Raw genomic sequence first — 12,824 nt, forward strand, 5'->3', positions numbered from 1 at the left:
CTCAGGCTATAATAGAATGTAAAGATATTTGTTATATGATGAAAGCAGCATGTTTCCGTATAAGTGCAAAATTATGCTCAATTTATACCATAAAAACAAACCCACTGAAACATTAACAGCTGAGTAATTCCCTGCCTACCCCCAATTTGCTATTATCCAAATTTTATTAGATTGTTTCTTTTACATTGTAAAAGTTATACTAGCTTATAAAACTATAATTAAGAATCACAAAACTAATGCCAGTTAGTTTCTGATAGTTTATAGTGGCCAGTGTGGTGTGCTGTAAACACTCCATCCGATCTCCTCCGTTTGCTGGTCAGGTTTCTTACTTTAAGAATATGCTAATCCCTATTTGTGTTGTCCTCAGTTGGCAGCTATGAGTTGTAACACATTAGCAATTCAATTCTCACCACTTCTTCCCCATTCTTTTCCTTCTGGTCCCTTTGTCCCCTCCCATTCCAGCCAGGGCTGGAGTACGTGGTGGATGGGTGGCTAAGTCATCCACACAAGATGGTGTGGAGTTGTACTGATCTAGTAAACTTCCACCTTAATGCCATAAGCAGGGTCCACTTAACTCAGTTGCACAGAATGCGGAGTTATGTTGTTACATGGTTAATGAAATAACAGGTGAGTATGTTATGGAGGACAGGAACTAATCCCAATTATGTTGTGTCTGAATTTGTGTTACTACGTAGTTTCAATGTATTGAGCTAATAAAGCACATTTTCCAGTAAGGAAGCGAGGGGATACAGAACTGGTTAAAGAGGATTTTTTGATCCCCTTAAAGGATGTGCAAAATGTGAAGAAAAAGATTAACAGTGTACCTTGGACTCAGTTTGAGTATAAGCAAAGGACTTTATTTTCATGTAAATATCACAGGCTGCTGGGGCTATGCACTTGACACTCCTTGAACTATGATCAGAATCAAGAGTAGAAGGTTATCAGAATCTTACTGTCTCCCTCAGGAGTCAGCAGCTGCTATAGAGTCAATGTTTATGTCCCCTCAAAATTCATAAGTTAAATCCTAACTCCTAGGATTTAACTAGGAGTTAGTGATGGTACTAGGAGGTAGGACTTTGGGAGGGGCTCTGCCCTCATGAATAGGATTAGTGCCCTACAAAAGGGACCCCAGATAAGTCCCTTGCTCCTCCCACCATGTGAGGATACAGAGAGAAGGCAGTTTATAAACTCACTTCCCGGTTTACAGACTGCCTCCTTCTTGCTGTGTCCTCACATGGTGGAAGGACACACATCTGCTGGAGCCTTGAGCTTGGAGTTCCCAGCCTCCAGAACTGTGAGAAATAAACTTCCAGTTTTTATAAGCTACTTAGTCTATGGTATTTTGTTATAGCAGCCCAAATGGACTAAGACACCAGCTCTCTTTAATTCAAACTTCCCGACTGAAGTTTACTCTACCTCAGGCAGAGCTACGCAGAAAAGATCATACCTGATTATAAAAGATGAAAATAAGCAGACCTGTCAAGAGAAATTTATTACTAAAAATAAAGTGCTGAAGTTTTTCCCAGGGTAAACTGTCACCATGGTGACCTCCGTGGTGAAATGCATTAATATCTTCTTTACTCTTGAATTTGTTGCCTTCTTCCAAATATTCTAAGTTTTAGTTTAAGTTAAAAATTTCATGATGATGAAAATGATGTGGAATCTGATCCCTTCTTGTTTAATCTGAAGACTGAATTGGGCTACACTGTGATGGAGACTTCAAGTGCTGCAGGTGAGTATCTACCAAGGGTTCATGTGTCAGGAACATGGACTGGTAAGAAGACACATAGGCTGCAGGCTGAAGCTCTGGGAGGTCCAAGGATCCTGCAGAAAATAATTCCTTACATTCCACTGCTGCCTGGGAATCTCAGGAGAGTGTTTTGGTCATACATATATATGTGCCTTCAACTCCTTAACACCCTTTGATGGAGTTTGGATGTGTTGTCCCCTCCAAAACTCATGTGGAAATTTGATCCCCAATGTGGCAGTGTTGGAAACCGATTGAGTCATGGGGGCAGATCCCTCATGAATGGATTCATGCTCTCCCTGGGGGAGGGGGGAATAATGAATGAGATCTCGCTCTATTAGTTCCCGCGAGAGCTGGTTATTTAATGGACCCTGGCACCTTCCCTCCCTCCCTCTCTCTCCCTTCCTCCCTCCCTCTCTCTCTCTCTCTCTCTCTCTCTCTCTCTCTCTCTCTCTCTCTGTCTCTCTCGGTTCCTCTGGCCATGTGATCTGCCTATACCCGCTGGCTGCCCGCCGCTTTCCACCATGAGTAGAAGCAGCCTGAGGCCCGTGCCAGATGCTGTCCCAGAATCATAAGCCAAATAAACCTCTATTCCTTATAAATTATCCAGTCTCAGGTATTTCTGTTATGGCCACACGAAACAGACTAATACACTCTTCAGCCCAATTTTGCCCTTGTTGGCAAGATATGAGAGATATTTACTTTTATAATGAATAAAACTGTGGCTGAAATAGATTAAGTGACTTGCCTAAGGTTACGCAGTATATTAGGAAGAGTGAGAATTTTAATTCCATTTTCTTATTTCTATCCCAGAGCTCTCCCTATATGACCCAATGTCTGAATCCCTGATCACTCTATCCATCTGTGGGAAAGAATCCATGGAACAGAGGCAGGGACCAAGACCATGCCATGACCCCTCTGACCTCACTTGAAACTTTTGTTCCCTGCACAGTAAACCTTCTCCTGGCATTCCACTTAGGTCTTACTTAGAGAATGAGACACCCTAGTTTCTCAGATACTCTGCCTTGCTATGATCACAAGTACTCCCTATGACTTGTGAACAATCTGGGAAGACAGGCAGTCATCCTCCCAGCCCCCCACAGCACTCCCCACAGGTGGATCAGTGAAAGCTTATTTCACTATTGCCCAGATATTTGAGGTTCTCAGCTATGTGGAGGGGAAGGTAGCCGAGGAACGGTCAATCTTCAAATCAGAAAGGTAAATACCTGGCAGAATGGGATCATTATGAGCTTCATCAAACATCTGTCTCTGAAAGGCTTCAAAGCTTATAGCTGCGTCATTCTCTGGCAGTCCCTGGTGAATCTTCCCATCTCCAGGTTTGCACACATCAAATTTCACCCACTGGTAACTGCAGGACCAAAGGGAATCATTCTCTAGAGTCTGCTAGCCAAAATAACCGATTCTTACCACCAAAGGAATAGGTATTTTCTCTTTAGATCTCTCCCATATATATCCAAAAAAGGTATTAGCAAACAATAAGCCTACACAAAAACAGGCAGGCCTCTTCAGTGATATATTACACTGCTAGACTTCCCAACACTTTTGCTGTTGTGGTACACACAAAAAAATTATAGTAGAGTGGGGTCCTGGCTTCTGTTCACCTGTCCAGAGGGCTGACAGGGCTAATACTGAGGTACACTAGTGGAGAAGTAAGTATGCCTTGGACACAAAATAAAGGTATGAATGAACAAAGCTGTAACTGGTAGGTTGGGTCCCCAGCTGGGTGACCTCAAAGGAATGGATTTGATCACACTTACTTGATACATTTTTGAGCTCCTGGACAACTCTGGATCAGGTTGTGGATGGCTGGATGAGAAAACCCAAAAAAGTCAGCTCCAGATGGAAGTAGGTTAGGCATTAGCTTCCCCCTAAACAGGAAAGGGAGGATTTTAGTTTGAGAGCTTACAGGGTGATGGAGTTTGGATGTGTTGTCCCCTCTAAAACTCGTGGAAATTTGATCTCCAATGTGGCAGTGTTGGAAACTGGTTGAGTCATGGGGGTGGATCCCTCATGAATGGATTAATGCTCTCCCTGGGGGAGGGGGGATTAATGAGTGAGATCTCACTCTATTAGTTCCCGTGAGAGCTCGTTGCTTAAAAAGACCTGGCACCTTCTCTCTCTCTCTCTCTCGCTTCCTCTTGCCATGTGGTCTGCTGGTACATGCCGGCTGCCTGCCACTTTTCCACCATGAGTAGAAGCAGCCTGAGGCCCATGTCAGATGCAGCTGTCCCAGAATCTTAAGCCAAATAAATCTCTCTTTATAAATCACCCAGTCTCAGGTATTTCTGTTATAGAAACACAAAACGGACTAAAACAGAAAATTGGTACCAGGAGTGGGGTGTTGCTATACAGATAATTGGAAATGTGGATGCAGCTTTGGAACTGGGTAATGGGCAAAGGTTGGAGGAGTCTGGAGGACTTAGAAGAAGAGAAAAAGACGAGGGAAAATTTGGAATGCCTTAGAGACTTATGTAGTGGTGAGCAGAATGCTGACAGAAATACGGACAGTAAAGGCCATGCAGATGATGAGGTCTCAGATAGGAATGAGGAACTTATTGGGAATTGGACAAAAGATCACCCTTGCTACACCATAGCAAGGAATTTGGCTGCATTATGTCCATGCCCTTGGATTTTGTGGAAGTTGGAACTTAGGAGCTGTGAACCAGAGTACCTGGCAGAAGAAATTTCTAAGCAGCAAAGCATTCAGGACGCTGCATGGCTATCTCTAACAGCCTACTCTGAGTTATGGTGGCAAAGGCATAATGTAAAGCCAGAATTTAAAAGGGAAGCAGAGCGTAAAGATTTGAAACTTTGCAGCCTGGCCATGCGGTAAAGAAGCAGAGAGGTTGAGAACAATGCAAAGGTGAAGCAGATAAACTGGTTGCTAAAGACATTATCTTGGCAGTGAGGCAGCCAGATGCTAGTAACTAGGACAATGGAAAAAATGCCCTAAAGGCATTTGAGAAGTCTGGAAGGGTGCCCCACCCATCACAGGCCCTGAGGCCTAGAAGGACTGAGTTGTCCCAGAGGACAGACCTGGGGCACAGCTGCCCTTGGGAACCTGCTCCCTGCATCCCAGCTGCTCCAGCTGGAGAGGCCCCACGTGTGGTTCGTGCAGCAGCCCTGGAGAGTAGAGGCCCAAAACCTCGGTGGCACCCACGTTGTGTTAAGTCTGCAGGCCAGCAGGACGTGAGAGCAGTGGAATCATGGCAGCCTCTACTCACTTTCCAGAGGATGTATGGAAAAACCTGGGAGCCCACGCAGAGACCTGCTGAAGGGTGGAGCAACCACAGAGGCCATCTATTATACCAATGCCAAGCAGGAAAGTGGGGTCAGAACCCCCACAGCAAACCCCCACCAGGGAAACATCTAGTAGAGCCAAAGCAGCAGGACTGCCGCCAGGACCCCAGCACTTCGGGGCCACTGGTAACATGCAACGCAGGCCTGGAAAGCCACAGGCACCAGCGTGGCCCACTGGGCTGTGCCTGGCAGAGTTGTGGGAACAAGGGCTGCCTGATGCTTTGGGGGGCCAGATGCCCAATTGTGCCCTAGATGCAGGACTTGGAGTCAAAGAACATTATTTTGGAGCTTTAAGACATAATGTCTGCCCTGCTGGGTTTTGGACTTGTTTGGGGCCTGTTTTTCCTTTCTTCTGGCCTATTCCTCCTTTTTGGAATGGAAATGTATACCCAATGTCTGTTCCACCATTGTATCTTGGCAGTAGATAAATTTGGCTTTGTTTTTCAGGTTCACAGCTGGAACGACTTTTGCTTTTGGTCTCAGAGGAGACTTTGGACTTTGGACTTTTAAGTTGGTGCTGGAGCAAGCTAAGACTTTTGGGACTGTTGGGATAGAATGATTGTATTTTGTATATGAGAGGAACATGAGTTTTGGGGGGCCAGGGGCAGAATGATGAAGTTTGGATGTGTTGTCCCCTCCAAAACTCATGTGGAAGTTTGATCCCCAATGTGGCAGTGTTGGAAACTGGTTGAGTCATAGGGGCAGATCCCTCATGAATGGATTAATGCTCTCCCTGGGGTAGGGGGGATTAATGAATGAGATCTCTATTAGTTCCCGCGAGAGCTCATTGCTTTAAAAGACCCTGGCACCTTCTCTCTCTCTCTCTCTCTCTCCCTCTCGCCATGTGATGTGCTTGTACCTGCCGGCTGCCTGCCACTTTTCCACCATGAGTAGAAACAGCCTGAGGCCCATGCCAGATGCAGCTATCCCAGAATCTTAAGCCAAATAAACCTCTCTTCTTTATAAATCACCCAGTCTCAGGTATTTCTGTTATAGCAACACAAAACGGACTAAAACAGAGGGTGATGAGGATGGGTTTAAGAACGGGATGGTGATATCAACACAGAGTACAGACTTTCTTGGCTTTGATACGCCGGAAACTCTAGTTGCTAAGATGTCTGAAGGATGCAGGATAGAATTCCATAATATAAAGGATTTCCACTCATTAAAAGCAAAAGAAAAGGTCTCGCTGTATCAACAGTGATCCTTTTAGCCCTGTCTTCAAGTTGTTGGTCAACTTACACAGTAGCACTTATGATCTTGAGCAGTTCTGCATGACAAGCATCTGCAGAAGAGCTGACAATGGCATTCTGGGGATCATCTTCAGGAACAATTTCAAACTGAGAAAGATAAAAGAGCAATTAGATATATCTTCAAGAAAGAAGGAGAGTCATACTACTCCTATAAATATCCCTTCACTCTGGAACTTGAAGCTGATATACAGAATACGAGGAGATGGATACAAACCATTTCCTATAGTGCTGTTAAAAATTCAAACAAATCCAAGTAAACAGAGAAAGTCCTTTATTTCAATTCTATACTTTTTGGTTGACTGCTCTCCAGAGGTCAACATTTAATTTGTTATGTATTTTTCCAGATCCTTTCCTATTAACTTAAGTACAAATACAAATGGTATTTTAAAAATAAATGAGATCACTCTCCATGTAATCTTAGGTTTATTTTATAATATCTGGGAGTACAGGACATTTTGACTGCAGAATGCCATTTCATTTGCTTTCGGTTTTTTTTGGTGCTGGCTGGTACAGGGAACTGAACTCTTGACCTTCATGTTACCAGGCTACACTCTAACCAACTAACCTAACCGGACAGGCTGCTTAATTTCATTTTTTTTTTAATCCCACCCCTAATTTCATTTTTGACTGCTAAAATATCTTGTCTATGTTAATAAAAAGGAACTGTTACATCAAAGTTACAATAATCCTGAGGAATTTTCACTAAGAAAATATTTTTGTAACAAGTATTATCTAGCTAACTTAACTCCTTGACCAGTTTTCTATAAAGTTCAACGAATTTCTGCCAAGAAAATATTTATGTAACAAATTCTATCTAACCAATTAAATTCCTTGACCAGTCTTTTTAACAAAATTTAGTTAAACAATTTCCAATTGTTCAATGTGTACTTCATTCAAATTATTCTGAACAGGATTATTTTCTGTATAAGTTTTTAGAATAATGAGCATTATTCATTTTTTTAAAAAATCCGAAACTTATACTGAGTATAGTTTCTACTACCATCAATTTTCTTCTGTGGTTATTTCACTTGTCTTAATTTTGCTGTGTCAACTTTTAGAGATCTGTCAGCTGTCAGTAATTATCTTGTGAGTAGTTTTAGTCAATGATTTTTTAAAATTTAAACCAATGACATACATTATATTGATGGTTTATATTTATTTCTTCGCTAATTCATGAAAAAATCATGAGCAATTATCTTCAAATATTCTGGGACTGCTCTATTATTTCGTAACGGTCATGTCAATTACAATTATTTTTTGTATTGTGTGCAAACTATCCTATTTGAATAAAGAGCAATTAAAAGATCAAAATATTATACTTTGGTCTTAAAGACCTTTCCTTGTTAGTATGTATAAATCTTACTTCATTCTTTTATCTACTGTGTGATATTATACAGGATGGATATACTTTACTTAACCATTCTCCTGTTGATAGGTATTTAGGCTATTTATAATTTCTTGCTGCTGCAATGTACACTGTTATATGTTACTCTTTGTTCATATTTGCACATTTCTCTAGGAAATACTAGACTACCTAGAAGTATTTTGGGTCTAAGGCTATGCTATTAAAATTGCTGATATTGCCAAATTGCTCTTCAAAAAGACTTTACCAATTTTCACTTCTACTCAGATAACTGTTACACCCCAGCCAATGCTGGGTATTATCAATCTCTCTGATATTTGCCTATGAGCAAAATAAGATTTCATTTTTGTTTTATTTGCATTTCCCTAATTACTAGTGAGGTTCATCCTTATGAACCATCTGCACAGTTTCTGTGAAATGCCTGTTTTATCTGATTGTTTTTATCTTATTTTAGCTCAATCTCGTAGTAGAGGTATGACTTAGGGCCAGTCACTTTTCTGCATCTCGTGGTTACCCTAACGGTGCTTTCTCAGTATCTACATTGTAAAGTGTCAGAATACGTAATACATATTAAGTGAGTGGCAGAGAAGGTTCTCAAAAAAAAGAAAGAAAAATAGTGGTTATTATTAATTATTAGAGTGGGTACCTGAGGCTGTACACCACCATCCTTGATCTGACAGGTGTACAGACACTTTTGGTCTGGGTACTTCATGCTGGCATATATTCGAGTACTGCAGTAGCCCACAGGGTAGATGGCACTCTCATCATGGAAGCCAGGTCGGTCGGTGATGATCTATAAAAAAGATCCCCCCCAACCTGGGATTGAGGTCACTGAAGAATCTATAAAAGTCTCATTTACTGTGGTAGCCTTTAGAACCACTCTGGGGCTGCAAAGAGTGACTCAAATCACACAGAAAGAGCGTGGACTCTGTAGTAGACGAAACTGACCTGGTTTCATAGGGACTGGAGAGTTTCTGGGGTTGGCATGGATCAGCAAAGGGTTGCTAATGGGAACAGGGAGGTAAGGCTCAACCCCATTCCCATCAGGATTTCTCTGATTCTCCTCTCTATATATCGCTGGTCTCACTCACCTCCCCCAGGCTATATACTGTTAGACCCCCTAGTCCGATGGGGAACACAGGCCGTCCTGAGGGATCCAGGGCAATGGGCTGAACCAGCTTGCGAGCACCTCCCTCCATTTTCTTTTTCTTGGATGTTTTCTTCAGAACTGAAACGCAAATCTGGGGTCACCCACTTTGGGTCCCTCTCAATGCTGAGAGGAAGGGAAAAGTTTACATGTGAATGCTAAGGGCAATAAGCCAATCCTGGTTTCATATACTCACTGAATGGATACATGGGGCTTTTCTCCAAAGCCCTGAGTATCTTTCTAACCCACCCATCTGGTAGTAACCAATTTTAATATTAGTGCTTAGGAGCTTACTTCATTTATAAGATCAGAAATTTCCCAAGCCAGCAGTGTGCTCAAAAGTCCTCCTAGCTCATTTCCCTGCCTCTAGGAAAGACTGAAGTGAATGCAACCCAGAGAATTGGGGGAAGGGGGAAGGAGGAGGTCTCAGTCTTTTTCTTTTGTATTTAACCAGGTCTAACCAGAATTTCTCCATCCAAAGAGGCTCTAATAAGACAATGCTTCTCAAGGGCTATTAGGGTTCCTTAAGGACGAGACGAGACTTTAAATACATCTGTAGCCATGTGTGTCTCCCAGTTAGTACCAGGTCTTTGTCATTAGTAGTTGAGCCACTAAGGCAACTGATATTGTCTCCGAAGTACCTTCCAGTTTGTTGTTCTCTTTGCCTTTTTCTTTTTTCTCCTTCTTGGCTTTCTTCCCAAATGGTTCCTCAGCCCCAGTGCTGGGCCCAGAAATGGGCCCAGCTCCCTGTACAGTTCCCACAGAGCTGGCCACACTGTAAGTCAGGGGCAAACTGGAGCTGTGGGAAGGAGCTGCAGCCTGTACTTCCCCTTCAGTTAGAGCCTGAAGCTGGAGGAGCTTCTTTAGCAAGTACCTGGGATCAGGAAGGAAAGGAAGCAGAGGTATGAACTTCCATGTTGCCTCAGTTCAGTATTTTACTCAAGTACTGGGAAAAGCCAGAATTATATACAAAGATTATTACATTCATAAAAATAGGTTCTTACTGGACCCTGAGAATAATGAAGCCTCAGAGGATAATTAATACCTCAAGAAGCCAAGAATAAGGATTGTAGCTTATCTCTTTTGTGTCTGGAGGGTTCTTTTAAGGCATTAGGCTTCTGAATGGCATATAATCATGAATTACAGATGTATCTATATTGCATAGAGTAGTGCATACTGAATAAATATTTGTAGAATGAGAAGCAGTTTCTGTATCCCTTGCATTCTATAAGTGGGGAGTTACTAGATGTGGGAAGGAGGTTTTGGCAGAAAGATGAGTAGAGGAGCTGTCTCATCAACACCCATTATGACTTGGGTGTGTAAGAACCAATGCCATAGGTTGTGAGTTTCTCTGTACTTGTTCAAGGGGCCAAGGAGCTGTGCAATGCACAAAAATCCCACTGGACAAAAATCCCTAGAGCAAGAACACCATATCAATCATCAAAAATGTGATTCTGAACACAAAATGAAGCCAACTCACCTTCTTTCTTCTTTTGCTTTAAGAAATTTTTCCTCAAGACGAGCAATTTCATCACAAATGGCAGCATTTTCCTTTAAAAAAAAATTTTTAACATAATCACATAACATGAATAAAAGACCAAAGTATTATGCTGGGAAGATGATCTATATTTCAAACCAACAAAGTCTGTATTGCTAGGTGAGAAGAAGAGCTATTTTACTCTGCACACAAGCTATAAGTAAATCTACTTTTATAGATTTTTTAAATCTATAAAAGTAGTCAGGTTCTACTATGGGCAGGGTAATTAATTTATTATCCAATCTGGGACACCTTTGAGTGAAAAGGGGGTGTTATTAGTGCTTATGCCAGAACGATATGGTAAACCCAGATTGTCCTGGACCACCAAAACGTATAGTCACCCTAATTAGGGTAGCCTCTGGCAGAGAATAGGGTATATTGCTTAAATTCGCAGATCCTTCAATACTATAAATCTGAGGATTTTAGCCAAGTGCCTTGACTCTTGAGGAACTTAATGCCGACATAATCCAAAATGTCCACACAATAAGAACCTTAGAGAGAGAAATTGGATGGACCAAAATCAAATTTAGTGTGTAAAAATTCTTAAACTTCATAATCTACTTAGTATGTATTCAAGTATCACCTTTCTTTACTGATGACCAAATCTGTCTTCCAAGAACCAATCTCAAAGGGAATGCTCCAATTTTGAGGCTGCATAGGTGGAACCTCTAACTCTCAATGTTCGAAACAATATCCCTGTTCCTCACAAAACATTCTTCATGGGCCGGCCCGTGGCTCACTCGGGAGAGTGTGGTGCTGATAATACTAAGGCCACGGGTTCGGATCCCATATAGGGATGGCCAGTGAGCGTGGTGCTGACAACACCAAGTCAAGGGTTAAGAGCCCCTTACCGGTCATCTTTTAAAAAAAACATTCTTCATGTATTTGATGCAACCAACATCCTTCAAATAACACAGACTCCAAGCTTTAGGTACCTTTGATACGTAGGGGATAAAAGGGCACAGGCAATTAGATGTCAAGTTCTCTTAATTCTACTCTTCTTATTTCTCTCCAGTGCACATAGATAGTACTGAACAAATGTTTTTGGAAAGAATATTCTAATTTCCAAAACTTTCTTTATGCTTCCTAAAATTCTGAGGGATGTTTAAGCTTTTGGTAGAAAGGTAAACTGTTGATTCAGATGTGGGAGGACATTTGAGGACTTCCACCCCTGTTTCCAGGCATTGAGGCAAGCTTGAGCAAGCCGGAATATTGTAACACAAAGTTATGGGTGGCCAACCAGTTCACTCATTCAGCAAATCCAATAAAAGAAAAGCAAAAACACTTGGGAGACTCACAGGAGATTAGACAGAGAAAATTACTGAAAGATTCGTGTACCTGTTTAGGCAAGAGGTCAGTTATGGAGATGTGGGGTGCATTGGAAATAGGTTCTATAGTGGAAGTAGTTAATAAATTGGAATAGGGTATCTAAGTTGGAGTCAGGGCTCCGACACAGTGCTCTTGCCAAATTATCTCTCTGGGCTTCATTGTTCTCATTTTAAAAATAATGTCTAATTCTCAGAGTTATCTCGAGAATCGAACGCTCTTCCAGGAGTTTTGCAGTAATAAACGATAATGACTAAAATTTATTGGCACATATTCTAGGTACCAAGCACTTTTCTATTTAATCTTCATAACTCTGCAAGGTACTGTAGTTACTAGCTCTCATTTACAGATTAGGAAAAACAGAGAATTAGAGAAATTACGTAATTTATCCAAGGACACAAGGCTAACAAGCAGTAATGTGTGCTGAAATGCTAACACTATATTAATATATTAACACTGTCGCTCTGGGAAAGGGAACAGCTTGGGGAAAGATTTCGCGTAGACCGCCTGAGTGACGGTCAGACTCACAAACACCGTGGCCTTGGCTGCTCTGCGCAGCCGCAGGTACTTCAGCCGGTACTTCTCGTTCTGGCTCTTCTTCGGGAGCCTTTTCATCCTGGCCTTGCTGTACGCAGGAGGGGCCCGCGGCAAGGGGACTAGGCCGCCCAGCAGGCTCATGGTCCCGCCCCGCTACGGGGGCTCCAGGACGCGGCCGGCATCGGTTCCTAGGCCTAAAAGCAGGCGCGAGCGCCGGCTTCGTCTGTTTGGGCTAGCGGAATCGGACCTGTAGGAATCTAGTTCCCCAAGATGTTGCCAGGGCGGACAGCAGGGCCCAAACTTCGACAACCAAACCGGCTCTCGGGTCCTCCCGTCACTTCCGCGTCTGTCTCGGAAGTAAGCCGTGCCCGGAAGTTACGTAACGGCGCCGGCGTGAGCAACTTCCGGGGCTGGGGGAGCAGGTTGGGCTTGGGCCTGCTGATCCGCGGCTGGCCAGGAGGGGAGGAACCGTAAGGCACGAATTCGGGTAGAGGAGAGGAGGGAGGGGCGGCAACCGGAAGCGCCGGTCGTGCCTGGAGCGTGTGTGGGCTTAGCTGAGGAAAGCTACTGTTGAGATACAGCAGGAGCGGACA

At 42.8% G+C, this 12,824-nt stretch overlaps 1 protein-coding gene across 1 annotated transcript; it reads right to left on the minus strand.

Annotated features, from left to right (window-relative positions):
• On the minus strand, window positions 1-12,565 carry TBRG1 (transforming growth factor beta regulator 1). Its single transcript, XM_063093876.1, has 9 exons — window positions 12,223-12,565; window positions 10,312-10,382; window positions 9,473-9,705; window positions 8,776-8,912; window positions 8,331-8,477; window positions 6,311-6,408; window positions 3,526-3,636; window positions 2,974-3,116; window positions 1-1,824 (listed from the first exon to the last, which is right to left on the minus strand). The coding sequence occupies exons 1-9, from the start codon at window positions 12,370-12,372 to the stop codon at window positions 1,679-1,681; spliced, it is 1,236 nt and encodes a 411-aa protein (XP_062949946.1). The 5' UTR covers window positions 12,373-12,565; the 3' UTR covers window positions 1-1,678.
• Window positions 12,566-12,824: the final 259 nt, after the last annotated feature.

The sequence above is a fragment of the Cynocephalus volans genome, chromosome 4 (assembly GCF_027409185.1).
Source record: "Cynocephalus volans isolate mCynVol1 chromosome 4, mCynVol1.pri, whole genome shotgun sequence".
Classification (NCBI taxonomy): Eukaryota; Metazoa; Chordata; class Mammalia; order Dermoptera; family Cynocephalidae; genus Cynocephalus; species Cynocephalus volans.

Excerpts from the sequence above, each read along its gene's own strand:
- TBRG1 (XM_063093876.1), bottom strand. The coding sequence starts at position 12,372 with ATGAGCCTGCTGGGCGGCCTAGTCCCCTTGCCGCGGGCCCCTCCTGCG. Across the intron at positions 6,409-8,330 it reads ATGGTGGTGTACAGCCTCAG|TTTGAAATTGTTCCTGAAGA; the intron begins GTACCCACTCTA and ends TATCTTTCTCAG. Across the intron at positions 1,825-2,973 it reads TAATGATCCCATTCTGCCAG|GATCCTTGGACCTCCCAGAG; the intron begins GTATTTACCTTT and ends TATTTTCTGCAG.